Source organism: Rhinoraja longicauda, chromosome 1 (assembly GCF_053455715.1).
Source record: "Rhinoraja longicauda isolate Sanriku21f chromosome 1, sRhiLon1.1, whole genome shotgun sequence".
NCBI classification, from domain to species: domain Eukaryota; kingdom Metazoa; phylum Chordata; class Chondrichthyes; order Rajiformes; family Arhynchobatidae; genus Rhinoraja; species Rhinoraja longicauda.
Genome location: NC_135953.1, coordinates 3,892,400 through 3,907,233, shown reverse-complemented (window position 1 = coordinate 3,907,233; position 14,834 = coordinate 3,892,400). Strand labels below are relative to the sequence as shown.

General features: G+C 50.8%; 1 protein-coding gene across 1 annotated transcript in view; it reads left to right on the top strand.

The window, feature by feature from the left end:
- Positions 1 to 14,834, top strand: part of exoc6b (exocyst complex component 6B) — a 563,998-nt gene that overhangs the window by 480,211 nt on the left and 68,953 nt on the right. Inside the window, exon 20 of the mRNA XM_078404240.1 lies at positions 12,303 to 12,376. Within this exon, the coding sequence (XP_078260366.1) occupies positions 12,303 to 12,376 (74 nt within the window). The remainder of the gene's footprint in view (positions 1 to 12,302; positions 12,377 to 14,834) is intronic.

Here is a 14,834-nt window from a genome sequence, read left to right as displayed (position 1 = left end):
GGCTGGGCCCAGGGTCCGACTCAATTACACTTAACAACATGACGCGGTCACAAGTCGTTAAGTGCCTTACCTCCGCCGTTACCGTGCTGTGAGGTGTTTACTAAATCAGTCACACCTGCCTGACGGTTCCATGTCACCCTCCAGATTCCTGATTAGTGCGGGTGTCAGAGGTAATGGGGAGAAGGCAGGAGAATGGGGTTAGGAGGGAGAGATAGATCAGCCATGATTGAAAGGCAGAGTAGACTTGATGGACTGAATGGCCTAATTCTGCTCCTATTCATAGAAACATAGAAAATAGGTGCAGGACGAGGCCATTTGGCCCTTCAAGCGAGCACCGCCATTCATTGTGATCACGGCTGAGAGGATATATGATATAAGAAAAAAACTGCAGATGCTGGCACAAATCGAAGGTATTTATTCACAAAATGCTGGAGTAACTCAGCAGGTCAGGCAGCATCTCGGGAGAGAAGGAATGGGCGACGTTCCAGGTTGAGACCCTTCTTCAGTAGGCTGAGAGGATGTTCCCAATGTTGGGGGAGTCCAGAACCAGGGGCCACTCAGTCTAAAGAATAAAGGGGCGGCCATTTAAAACTGGGGAGAGGAAAAACTTTTTCACCCAGAGAGTTGTGAATTTGTGGAATTCTCTGCCACAGAGGGCAGTGGAGGCCAATTCACTGGATGGATTTAAGAGAGAGTTAGATAGAGCTCTAGGGACTAGTGGAATCAAGGGGTATGGGGAGAAGGCAGGCACGGGTTACTGATTGTGGATGATCAGCCATGATCACAATGAATGGCGGTGCTGGCTCGAAGGGCCGAATGGCCTCCTCCTGCACCTATTTTCTATGTTTCTAAACCCCACGTGGGTCATGGGGAGAAGGTACAAACTCTGTACAGTTTGGTGTGTGTGGGGGGGGGGGGAGGGGGGGAGTCAGGGGAGGAGCAGGGTCGGGGGCTTGCCATAGAGGGAGTACAGAGAAGGTTCACCAGATTGATTCCTGGGATGGCAGGACTTTCATATGAAGAAAGACTGGATAGACTCGGCTTGTACTCGCTGGAATTTAGAAGATTGAGGGGGGATCTTATAGAAACTTACAAAATTCTTAAGGGGTTGGACAGGCTAGATGCAGGAAGATTGTTCCCGATGTTGGGGAAGTCCAGAACAAGGGGTCACAGTTTAAGGATAAGGGGGAAGTGTTTTAGGACCGAGATGAGAAAGTTTTTTTTCACACAGAGTGGTGAATCTGTGGAATTCTCTGCCGCAGAAGGTAGTTGAGGCCAGTTCATTGGCTATATTTAAGAGGGAGTTAGATGTGGCCCTTGTGGCTAAAGGGATCAGGGGGTATGGAGAGAAGGCAGGTACGGGATACTGAGTTGGATGATCAGCCATGATCATATTGAATGGCGGTGCAGGCTCGAAGGGCCGAATGGCCTACTCCTGCACCTACTTTCTATGTTTCTTGCGAATGGGGGATTGTACACCAAGCCTTGAGAGTGGGTGTGCAGTGATCAGCAGGTGCCTCTAACCTGTTGGCTGAGGACAGGTGACCTCTCCCAGCCCAGAGAGACACCGGCCGCTCACATTACACTCACTCTAATTGAGATTGATGGCGGTGCCTTAACCCAGCCATTGCTCACTGTCATCACAGGAGGTTCCTGGAGCTACGAGCGTGGACTGCTCTCACCAAGTGCCTCCTCTCTCCAGTAAAATGCCCCTTTGTCCCGGCTCTGTCTATGATGTCACTTGGGGAGGGGACGGGAGGGGACGGGAGGGGGGGGTTGATAGCGGAGGGGAGGGGACAGGGGGATGAGTGAGAGGGGAGGGGAGGGGAGGGGGGCTGGGTGGGTGGGAAGGGCCCATGAGGGGAGGGGAGGGGAGGGGGACGGGTGAGAGGGGACGGAGCGGGGGTGAGTGAGAGGGGAGGGGAGGGGAGGGGGGGTGGTGAGAGGGGAGGGGAGGGGAGAGGGGGGTGGGGAGGGGAGGGGAGGGGGGGATGAGTGAGGAGGGGAGGGGAGGGGGACGGATCAGTGAGAGGGGAGGGGAGGGAAGGGGGATGGGTGAGAGGGGAGGGGAGGGGGCGATGAGTGAGAGGGGAGGGGAGGGGAGGGGGGGGTGGGGAGGGCCCAGGAGGGGAGGGGGGTGAGAGGGGAGGTTAGGGAGTAGGAGGGGAGGGGGGAAGGGGGTGGGTGAAGAGAGCGTTAGTTTGCAGGATTAATAAAAGGTTTTCTCGTGACTTCTCTTTCCCATGTGCAGTGGCGGAGGGAGGGGGGAAGAGGGAGGGAGGGTGGGAGGAGGGAGAGGGAGGGAGAGTGGGGAGGAGAGGGAGGGAGGGTGGGAGGGGATAGGGAGGAGAGGGGAGAGGGAGGAGGAGGGGTGGAAGGGGGAAGAGGGGGGGAGAGAAGGAGGAGGAGGGAGGGAGGAGGGGAGAGAGGGAGGGGGGAGAGAGAGAATGGAGGGAGAGAGGGGGAGGGAGGAGGGAAGAGGGAGAGAGGGGGAGGGGGAGAGATTGAGGGGGGGGTGGAGGGAGGGAAAACGAACAGGGTCCCCCTCCACCACCTCCCGCCCCACCTTCCCTTTTGAACAGAGTGCTGTTGCCCGTGGGCAGTTGTTGGAGTGTTGCGATCACTGTGAGGCTGTCTTGGACAGGCACAAATTAGGAAGATTGACTGTAATGAGAGGCGAGAGGACTCGTGTTATCGCCCGTCCCAGACAGCTGCCCCTGCCATTGAGATGAATACCTTCCTAATGGTCTTGAGGTCTATAAACCCTCCAGAAAGTCATGAAAAATTACTGCTCACTTTCTCCTCGGTGAATCTGCGGAACTCTTTGCCACAGACGGCCGTGCAGGTACATTTAAACATAGAAACATAGACAATAGGTGCAGGAGGGGGCCATTCGGCCCTTTGAGCCAGCACCGCCATTCATTCTGATCATCCACAATCAGTAACCCGTGCCTGCCTTCTCCCCATATCCCTTGATTCCGCTAGCCCCTAGAGCTCTATCTAACTCTCTCTTAAATTCATCCAGTGATTTGGCCTCCACTGCCCTCTGTGGCAGAGAATTCCACAAATTCACAACTCTCTGGGTGGAAACGTTTCTTCTTGCCTCAGTTTTAAACGGCCTCCCCTTTATTCTGAGACTGTGTGGCCCCTGGTTCTGGACTCCCCCAACATTGGGAACATTTTTCCTGCATCTAGCTTGTCCAGTCCTTTTATAATTTTATACGTCTCTATAAGGTCCCCTCTCATCCTTCTAACCTCCAGTGAATACAAGGCAGAGGTAGATAGACTCTTGATTAGTACGGGTGTCAGGGGTTATGGGGAGAAGGCAGGAGAATGGGGTGAGGGGGGAGAGATTCTACTCGGATCACTCATGACCTGTTGATCTGGGTGTTGTGTCTGTTTTCTGTCTGAGCGTAGCAGGCACATAAGAGGCAGTAACGCTCCAGGTGCAACCACTTTCTGTTGTCTCGTTTAGAGATATTTAGTTTAGAGATACAGTGCGGAAACAGGCCCTTCGGCCCACCGGGTCCGCGCCGACCAGCGATCCCCGCACACTAACACTATCCTACACCCACTAGGGACAATTTTTACATTTACCAAGCCAATTAACCTACAAACCTGCACGTCTCTGGAGTGTGGGAGGAAACCGGAGATAGGCAATAGGCAATAGACAATAGGTGCAGGAGGAGGCCATTCGGCCCTTCGAGCCAGCACCGCCATTCAATGTGATCATGGCTGATCATTCTCAGTCAGTACCCCGTTCATGCCTTCTCCCCATACCCCCTGACTCCGCTATCCTTAAGAGCTCTATCTAGCTCTCTCTTGAATGCATTCAGAGAATTGGCCTCCACTGCCTTCTGAGGCAGAGAATTCCACAGATTCACAACTCTCTGACTGAAAAAGTTTTTCCTCGTCTCAGTTCTAAATGGCCCACCCCTTATTCTTAAACTGTGGCCCCTTGTTCTGGACTCCCCCAACATTGGGAACATGTTACCTGTCTCTAACGTGTCCAACCCCTTAATAATCTTATACGTTTCGATAAGATCTCCTCTCATCCTTCTGATCTCGGAGTAAACCCACGCAGGTCACGGGGAGCACATACAAACTCCGTACAAACGGCGCCCGTAGTCGGGATGGAACCCGGGTCTCCGGCGCTGCATTCGCTCTACCGCTGCGCCCCCGCGCCGCCCTGTCGTGCTGGCAAAGGTGATAGCGAGCCCAACGGCAACATTTAAAAGGGGAATTTTTGTTTTGATCTGAGGGTACATCGAATCAGTGGTAAGGAAGGCAAACGCAACGTCAGCATTTATTTCGAGAGGGCTTGTATACAAAAACAGGGATGTAATGCTGAGGCTCTATAAGGCGCTGGTCGGGCCGCATTTGTGAGCAATTTTGGGCCCCATATCTGAGGAAGGATGTGCTGGCTCTGGAGAGGGTCCAGAGGAGGTTTACAAGAATGATCCCAGGAATGAGTGGGTTAACGTACGATGAGCGTTTGTCGGCACTGGGCCTGTACTCGCTGGAGTTTAGAAGATCGAGGGGGGACCTCATTGAAACTTACAGAATAGTGAAAGGCCTGGATAGAGTGGATGTGGAGAGGTTGTTTCCTCTGGTGGGAGAGTCGGACCAGAGAGGATAGGTTCGGAAAAAAAAGGACGTTCCTTTAGATTGGAGACGGGGAGGGATTTCTTTCGTCAGAGGGTGGTGAATCTGTGGAATTCTTTGCCACAGACGGCTGTGGAGGCCAAATCAGTGGATATTTTTAAGACATAGATGGATAGATTCTGGTTTAGTACTGATGTCCAAATCTTGTGGATGACTTGAAGCCGATGTAGCCAGTTCTGATGCAATCAGAAAGCATGAGTTAGTTAATTGGATATTGAGTACATCGAATCAGTGGTAAACATTTTGATGAGAAAACATTTCTTCACACAGAGAGTGGTGAGTCTGTGGAATTCTCTGCCACAGAAGGTAGTTGAGGCCAGTTCATTGACTATATTTAAGAGGGAGTTAGATGTGGCCCTTGTGGCTAAAGGGATCAGGGGGTATGGAGAGAAGGCAGGTACAGGTTACTGAGCTGGATGATCAGCCATGATCATATTGAATGGCGGTGCAGGCTCGAAGGGCCGAATGGCCTACTCCTGCACCTATTTTCTATGTTTCTATGTTTCTATGAAGGACCTCCTTACTCCTCTACTCAAATCTTCTCGTTATGAAGGCCAACATGCCATTAGCAAAATGCCCCTAAACCTGTTTGTATCTAAGATCAGGTGTGGGCAAGCATCTATTTGTTACCTGTAGAGTGCCTGCAAAGAGTACAAGGAGGTTCTTCAAATCCAGCACCAGGTTCGGGTCCGAGCAGTACGACTGAGGGTGAAGAACAAAAAAAATCATAGTTCAATGCCAGATAGTAGAAGCCAGGAACTGCAGATGCTGGTTAATACACAGAAGAACACAAAGTGCTGGAGTAACTCAACGGGTCAGGCAGCATCTGTGGAGAACGTGGATAGGTGACGTTTCACAGAGTGCTGGAGTAACTCAGCGGGTCAGGCAGCATCTCTGGAGAACATGGATAGGTGACGTTTCACAGAGTGCTGGAGTAACTCAGCGGGTCAGGCAGCATCTCTGGAGGTACAGGTACAGGTTACTGAGCTGGATGATCAGCCATGATCATATTGAATGGCGGTGCAAACTCGAAGGGCCGAATGGCCTACTCCTGCACCCATTTTCTATGTTTCTATGTTTCTATGAGTCGAGAAGCTGCAATGTGCTCAGACACAAATGTTCCTTTAACCTGCTTTGAGTCTCATTCATTGGCTTTCTGCACACTTACACAAAAGGTCAGAAAAGTCAGTGTGCATTGGAGGATTAGCGACAGAACTCATTGAAACGTACCGAATAACGAAAGGCCTGGATAGAGTGGATGTGGAGAGGATGTTCCCACTGGTGGGAGAGTCTAGGACCAGAGGGCACAGCCTCAAAATTAAAGGATGTACCTTTAGGAAGGAAATTAGGAGGAATTTCTTTAGTCAGAGGGCGGTGAATCTGTGGAATTCATTGCCACAGAAGGCTGTGGAGGCCAAGTCAGTGGATACTTTTTGACAGATTCTTGATTAGTACGGGTGTCAGGGGTTATGGGGAGAAGGCAGGAGAATGGGATTGAGAGGGAGAGATAGATCAGCCATGATTGAATGATGGAGTAGACTTAACTGAAAGGTGTTTTAGATGCAACCAAGACGTGGGCACTTTTATACACTCTACATGGGCATGTCAGAAAGTAATTCCTTTTTGGCAAGACCTAAAAAAGTTCTTAGATCAATTGATGAATAAGATCATACCAATGGATCCAAGGTTGTTTTTGCTAGGAGATACAAAAGGAATAACACCAAAGCTAAATTTTGATAAACATCAGGAAAGATTTCTCAAAATATCATTAGCAGTAGCAAAAAAATGTGTCGCGGTTACATGGAAAGAACAAAATGAAATAAGATTCGAAAGATGGCACGCAGAAATGCGGAGTTGTATCCCATTAGAAAAAGCAACGTATAATCTGAGAAATGGATATGACTTCTTTTTGAAGGTGTGGAACCCATTCATGGCAAAGTTAGGATTAAGAATAGGAAGTATTTAAACTCAAGATTGCTTTGTTACCTAGCAAGAATTTTAAAAGAAATTACTCGGAAGTGACCCCCTCGGGACTCCAGGTTTCTTTCTTTCTTTCTTTCTTCTGCTTTTTCTTTTTCCTTCTTTTTAACTGAGGGGTGGGGGGGTGGGGGGGCGGGGGGGTGGGGGGAGGGGAGAAAATACAGAGAATGGGGTTGAGAGGGAGAGATTGATCAGCCATGATTGAATGATGGAGTAGACTTGATGGGCGCAATGGCCTAATTCTGCTCCTATCACACGAACTTACGAAGGGTGGTGACAATAGACAATAGGTGCAGGAGGAGGCCATTCGGCCCTTCGAGCCAGCACCACCATTCAATGTGATCATGGCTGATCATTCTCAATCAGTACCCCGTTCCTGCCTTCTCCCCATACCCCCTGACTCCACTATCCTTAAGAGTATCTAGTTCTCTCTTGAATGCATTCAATTGGCCTCCACTGCCTTCTGAGGCAGAAAATTCCAGTGCCTGGAACATGCTGTGTAGGAAAAAAAACTGCAGATGCTGATTTAAATCGAAGGTAGACACAAAATACTGGCGTAACTCAGCGGGTCAGGCAGCATCTCAGGAGAGGGGGAATGGGTGAAGAATGGTCTCGACTCGAAACGTCGCCCATCCCTTCTCTCCAGAGATGCTGCCTGTCCCACTGAGTTACTCCAGCATTTTGTGTCTGCCTTCGATTTAACCAGCATCTTCAGTCTGAAGAAGGGTCTCGACCCGAAACGTCACCCATCCCTTCTCTCCAGAGATGCTGCCTGACCCGCTGAGTTACTCCAGCATTTTTGTGTCTAGCCTGGAACGCTGCCAGGTGGTGGTTGAGGTAGATATAGTAGGCCACAGCGGAGAGTTTTACTGTGTTAAGCCAGCCAGATAAATCGCATAAGGTGGACACAAGACGCTGGAGTAACTCAGCGGGACAGGCAGCATCTCTGGAGACAATGAGTGGGTGACATTTCGGGTCTAGGCCCTTTTTCGGACTCTGTCAGACTCAGGCAGTCTGAAGAAGGGTCTCGACCCGAAACGTCACCCATCCCTTCTCTCCAGAGATGCTGCCTGTCCCGCTGAGTTACTCCAGCATTCTGTGTCTATCTTCGGTGTAAGCCAGCATCTGCAGTTCCTTCCTATACAGATAAATCGCTTGTTGTTTAGTTTAGTTTAGAGATACACCGTGGAAACAGGCCCTTCGGCCCACCGAGTCCATGCCGGCCATCAATCACCATTATGCTAGTTCTGTCCTACAGACTAGGGGCAGTTTGCAAAAGCCAATTAACCTACAAACCTGCATGTCAGGGAATGTGTGAGGAAACCTGAGCAACCAGAGAAAACCCACGCGGTCACGAGGAGAACGTACAAACTCCGTGCAGACAGCACCCGTAGTCAGGGTTGAACCCGGGTCTCTGGCTGCGCCACCTGTGAGCTCCCCGAAGCAGAATCTTGCTGAGTGCCAGTGGGCAGGTGACAGGGACATGGGAATGAATCAATAATTTGCTTGTTAGATACATAGACACGTATACATTAGATGCAGGAGGAGGCCATTCGGCCCTTCGAGCCAGCACCGCCATTCATTGTGATCATGGCTGGCCATCCACAATCAGTAACCCGTGCCTGCCTTCTCCCCAAATCCCTTGATTCCGCTAGCCCCGAGAGCTTTATCTAACTCTCATTTGAATGCATCCAGTGAATTGGCCTCCACTGCCCTCTGTGGCAGAGAATTCCACAAATTCACAACTCTCTGGGTGAGAAATTTTTTCCTCGTCTCAGTCCTAAATGGCCTACCCCTTATTCTTAAACTGTGGCCCCTGGTTCTGGACTCCCCCAACACCGGGAACATGTTTCCTGCATCTAGCGTGTCCAATCCCTTAATTATTTCATATGATTCTCTCAGATCCCGTCTCATCCTTTTAAATTCCAGTGAATACAAGCCCAGTCGCTCCATTCACTCAGCATCTGTTCTTGCTGATCAGCCGTTCATAAGTTACTGGAGCAGTATTTGGCCATTCGGCCCGTCAAGTCTACTCCGCCATTCAATCACGGCTGATCTCTCTCTCCCTCTCAACCCCATTCTCCTGCCTTCTCCCCGTAACCCCTGGCACCCGTACTAATCAAGAAGCGATCAATCTCCACCTTAAAAATATCCACTGACTTGGCCTCCACAGCCTTCTGTGGCAAAGAATTCCACAGATTCACCACCCTCTGACCAAAGAAACTCCTCCTCGTCTCCTTTCTAAAGGAACGTCCTCTAATTCCGAGGCCGTGCCCTCTGGTCCTAGACTCTCCCACCAGTGGAAACATCCTCTCCACATCCACTCTATCCAGGCCTTTCATTATTCTGTAAGTTTCAATGAGGTCCCCCCCTCATCTTTCTAAACTCCAGCGAGTGCAGGCCCAGTGCCGACAAACGCTGTTGATAGCTATTTAAAGAATCTGAATGTAAAGAGTGCAATGGAGGAAATTTAAATTCAAGTAAACCATCAAAATCTAACTTTACAGATTTAAATTCAATTAAACCGTTCTGAAATCGAACTTTCGAGAGAGAGAGAGAGAAAGAGAGAGAGACTTTTGACCAGAAGGAGGGAAAGATTTAACAGGAACCTGAGGGGTAACTTTTTCACACAGAGGGTGGTGGGTGTAAGGAAAGAGCTGCCGGAGGTGGTAGTTGAGGCTGGGACTATCTCAACAATAGACAATAGACAATAGGTGCAGGAGTAGGCCATTCGGCCCTTCGAGCCAGCACCGCCATTCAATGTGATCATGGCTGATCATTCTCAATCAGTACCGCATTCCTGCCTTCTCCCCATAACCCCTGATTCCGCTATCCTTAAGAGCTCTATCTAGCTCTCTCTTGAAAGCATTCAGAGAATTTAGAAGGATGAGAGGGGATCTTATCGAAAAATATAAGAATATTTATTGGTTGGATACGTTAGAGGCAGGAAACATGTTCCCAATGTTGGGGGAGTCCAGAACCAGGGGCCACAGTTTAAGAATAAGGGGTAGGCCATTTAGAACGGAGATGAGGAAAAACCTTTTCAGTCAGAGAGTTGTAAATCTGTGGAATTCTCTGCCTCAGAAGGCAGTAGAGGCCAATTCTCTGAATATGATCACAATGAATGGTGGTGCTGGCTCGAAGGGCCGAATGGCCTCATCCTGCACCTATTTTCAATGTTTCTCTATGATTCAAAGGTCTCCAATGAGATAGATGGGAGGTCAGGACTAGCTGATGAGAGGACGGTTCAGTTGCCTGATAACAGCTTGGAAGAAACTGTCCCTGAAAGGAAGCATGCAGGTAGAGCAGGCAGTGAAGAAAGCCAATGGAATGTTGGCCTTCATAACAAGAGGAGTTGAGTATAGGAGCAAAGAGGTCCTTCTGCAGTTGTACAGGGCCCTAGTGAGACCGCACCTGGAGTATTGTGTGCAGTATTGGTCTCCAAATCTGAGGAAGGATATTCTTGCTATTGAGGGCGTGCAGCGTAGGTTTACTAGGTTAATACCCGGAATGGCGGGACTGTCATATGTTGAAAGACTGGAGCGACTAGGCTTGTATACACTGGAATTTAGAAGGATGAGAGGGGATCTTATCGAAATGTATAAGATTATTAAGGGGTTGGACACGTTAGAGGCAGGAAACATGTTCCCAATGTTGGGGGAGTCCAGAACCAGGGGCCACAGTTTAAGATAAGGGGTAGGCCATTTAGAACGGAGATGAGGAAAAACTTTTTCAGTCAGAGAGTTGTGAATCTGTGGAATTCTCTGCCTCAGAAGGCAGTGGAGGCCAATTCTCTGAATGCGTTCAAGAGAGAGCTAGATAGAGCTCTTAAGGATAGCGGAGTCAGGGGGTATGGGGAGAAGGCAGGAACGGGGTACTGATTGAGAATGATCAGCCATGATCACATTGAATGGCGGTGCTGGCTCGAAGGGCCGAATGGCCTCCTCCTGCACCTATTGCCTATTGTCTAAACTGCGAGCATTTTACAAAAGCTAATTAACCCTAAAACCTGTAGGAAAGAACGGCAGATGCTGGTTTAAATCGAAGGTAGACACAAAATGCTGGAGTAACTCAGCGGGACAGGCAGCATCTCTGGAGAGAAGGGATGGGCGACGTTTCCGGTCGAGACACTTCTTCAGACTGAAGAATGGGTCCCAAAACATCACCCATTCCTTCTCTCCAGAGATGCTGCCCGTCCCACTGAGTTACTCCAGCGTTTTGTGTCTAACCCAAAAACCTGAGTGGATGTGGAGAGGATGTTTCCACTAGTGGGAGAGTCTAGGACCAGAGGTCACAGCCTCAGAATTAAAGGGAGTTCTTGTAAGAAGAAAGTGAGGAGGAATTTCTTCAGTCAGAGGGCGGTGAATCTGTGGAATTCTCTGCCACAGAGGGCAGTGGAGGCCAATTCACTGGATGAATTTAAAAGAGAGTTAGATAGAGCTATAGGGGCTAGTGGAATCAAGGGATATGGGGAGAAGGCAGGAACGGGGTACTGATTGTGGATGATCAGCCATGATCACAATGAATGGCGGTGCTGGCTCGAAGGGCCAAATGGCCTCCTCCTGCACCTATTTTTAAGGCCGAGATTGACAGATTCTTGATTAGTACGGGTGTCAGGGGTTGAGGGGAGAAGGCAGGAGAATGGGGTTGGAGGGAGAGATAGATCAGCCATGATTGAATGGCGGAGTAGACTTGATGGGCCAAATGGACTAATTCTACTATTCCGTATGATTTCACACGAGGTCAGGATCGAACCGAGATGTTGGGTTCTGTGAGGCAGCAGCTTTACCAGCTGCACCACCGTGCCATTTTATGTATATATACAAGTATATCAATAAAGAGATACAGAGTGTAAACAGGCCCTTCGGCCCAACTTGGCCACACCGACCAAAAGATGTGGGGGTAGAGAGTGGGGGAGAGAGACGGGGGAGAGAGGCGAGAGAGACGGGGCGAGAGTGGGGGAGAGACAGGGAGAGAGACGGGGGGGGGAGAAAGATGGGGGAGAGACGGGGGAGAGAGACGGGGAGAGAGAATGGGGGGAGAGAGAATGGGGGGAGAGACGGGGGGAGAGAGACGGGGAGAGAGAGTGGAGGGAGAGAATGGGGGGAGAAAGATGGGGAGAGAGACGGGGAGAGAGACGGGGGGGGAACCACTGAGGTGGGCAGTTGAGGAAGGAGATTGAAGCTTTTAATCTTCTCTTATTAACATTAATAACAGCAGGTGACAGGCGTGTAATTGAAAGAATCCCATAGCCAGAACGACACAGGGCAGGGAGACCACATCAGTTTGACAGAACTGAAAGGAATTCCCCAGCTGTAGGTTTTATTGTGTCACAAAACCATTGGCAAGCTGTTTGTTCGTTTTGAGAGAGAGAGGGGGGGGGAAAGAAGAAAAAAAAACTATGAAGCTAAAACTGCCCATGGGAATAAATTTCAGGTCGATCAGTACAGTTCCGAGCTGTCAAGGCTTGGAATTAATGGTGTTTTGATGACAGAATTTTTGACGTGCGAACAAAGGGGTGTAAGGAGGGAAGACATGATCTCTGAGGATAATGGCGGTCCACTGGCCTGGCCTCACTGTCTGCGCTGTCATCCATCTGCCAATCTCCTTGTCCATGGTTGTTTAGAGATGTTTTTATCCTCTTTTCTTTCCCACAGGCTTTGCCAGGTCTGGGCCAGTGCCTGGCTTCCAGGGGGACACACTGCAGTTGGCCTTCATCGACTTGAGACAAGTAAGCCTTTGTTTTAAATGTGTGACTGAAGACCCAGCAGGATGCGATTGACACCCGCTCACCCCCCCCACCCCCCCCCCACTCCGTCAAGCCCCTCCCACTCTCTCCCTCCCCCCCCCCCCCCCCCCCTCGGGCTGACTTCTCCACAGGGCTCGGGCCTACACAACGCCAACACTGTGTTTGGCTTTCGGGCCTTCAGGTAGAGGCCTGGTATCTCCCTCCTCTCTCTCTTCCTCTCCTCTATCCCCCTATCTCTCCCCCCCCCACCTCCATCTTCCTCTCACTTCTCTCTCCTCATCTCCTCTAACCCTCTATCTCTCTCTCCCTCGTCTCTATCCCCTTCTCTCCCCCTCTCTCTCCCCTCTCTCCCCCTCTGTCCAGAGAACGAGGCCAGGGGGGAGTGAGAGGTGGAGAGAGGAGAATTTACATTCCACCTACCGGCCTTTATTGATACTTGCTGCTATAGCAAGGCGTCTCTCACACACACGCACACGCGTCCATGCACGCACGTGCACACATACACGCACACACACATACACGCACGCATGCGCACACACGTACACGCACACACACACGCACGTACGCGCACACACGTACACGCACACACATACACGCACGCACGCACGCATGCGCATACACGTACATGCACACACATACACGCACGCACACGCACACACGTACATGCACACACACATGCACGCACGCACGCGCACACACACATACATGCACGCGAACACGTACACGCACAACCCTCCTGCCCCTCTGACTGTGCCATTGCGGTGGCAGCTACAGGCAGACTGTCTGGGTGTCTGTGTCGGCACGGTGGCGCGGCGGTAGAGTTGCTGCCTCGCAGCGCCTGAAACCCGTGTTCGATCCTGACTACGGGTGCTTTCGTCTGCACGGAGTTTGCACGTTCTCCCCGTGACCCGCGCGGGTTTTCTCCGGGTGCTCCGGTTTTTTCCTCCCGCGGACGTGCGGGTCAGCGGGTCGACCGGCTTGGCGTGAGTGTACATCGTACCGAGCGCGCGGCGTCGCTGCGTGGGGACCCGCCGGTCGGCACGGACCCGGTGGGGCCGAAGGGCCTGTCTCCGCGCTGCATCACTGCACTGAACTAGAGTAAACCCGGTGGAAGTGGCGGCTAGGAAGGAGATGGCAGCTGGAGCCAGCAGCTCACTGAGGGCCACCCTGGGCGTGTCGCAGGCAGAGAAAGGGGTCTCTTGTCCTGTCATCTTTTCAGTTCGAAGATAGATGAGGGTTTGTCAGCAACCGCGGATTTCTCAGCCGCCGCTGGCTCAATCTCCTGAACCCATTTACTGCTCTGTGGCGATGATGTGTCTCACACGCCCTCATTAACATCGCTGTCTGCCTCCCGTCCTTCCGAACAACTGTATTATATTTGCACGCCTCATTTTGCGTATCTTAAGGTTTAAAATTATCAATATCATGTCCGTGAAAATCTTTGTTTTTCGTGCTGTTTCACTTACGTATAGAGTCATTGAGTGATAACAGTGTGGAAACAGGCCCTTCGGCCCAACTTGCCCACACTGGCCGACATGTCCCAGCTACACTAGTCCCACCTGGCTGCATTTTTGCCCATATCCCTCTAAACCTATCCACTACTTTTTAGTTTAGTTTAGTTTAGTTTAGAGATACAGCGCGGAAACAGGCCCTTTCGGCCCACCGGGTCCGCGCCGACCAGCGATCCCCGCACATTAACACTATCCTACACACACTAGGGACAATTTTTACACTTATACCGAGCCAATTAACCTACAAACCTGCACGTCTTTGGAGTATGGGAGGAAACCGAAGATCTCGAAATCCCACGCAGGTCACGGGGGGAACGTACAAACTCCGTACAGGCGGCGCCCGTGGTCGGGATGGAACACGGGTCTCCGGCGCTGCATTCGATGTCGGGCAGCAACTCTACCGCTGCGCCACCATGCCTGTGTAACCTTTTCTTAAAGGTTGGGATAATACTGCCTATGGTAATACCAACATGGCAATCTCGACTATTGGTGAGCTTTTGCAACTTTGCAGGCACCAGATTCGTGAGCGTGTAATTTTTCCTTCGGCCTTACGATTACGGCGAAATTTATTCGGAAGCTGAGCTGTACAAAAAAGCTTTTCACTGTAACTCGTGACAATAAACTAAACTACTGTGAGCTCAACTACAGGGAAACCTTTTCAGACAAAAGGTGGTGGGTGTATGGAATGCCAGAGGAGGTAGTTGAGGCAGCGACTATCACAACAAGGGCGGTCATGGTGGAGCAGCGGTAGAGTTGCTGCCTTACAGCGAATGCAGCGCCGGAGACCCGGGTTCCATCCCGACCACGGGCGCTGTCTGTACGGAGTTTGTACGTTCTCCCCGTGACCTGCGTGGGTTTTCTCCGAAATCTTCAGTTTCCTCCCACACTCCAAAGACGTACAGGTTTGTAGGTTAATTGGCTTGGTACAA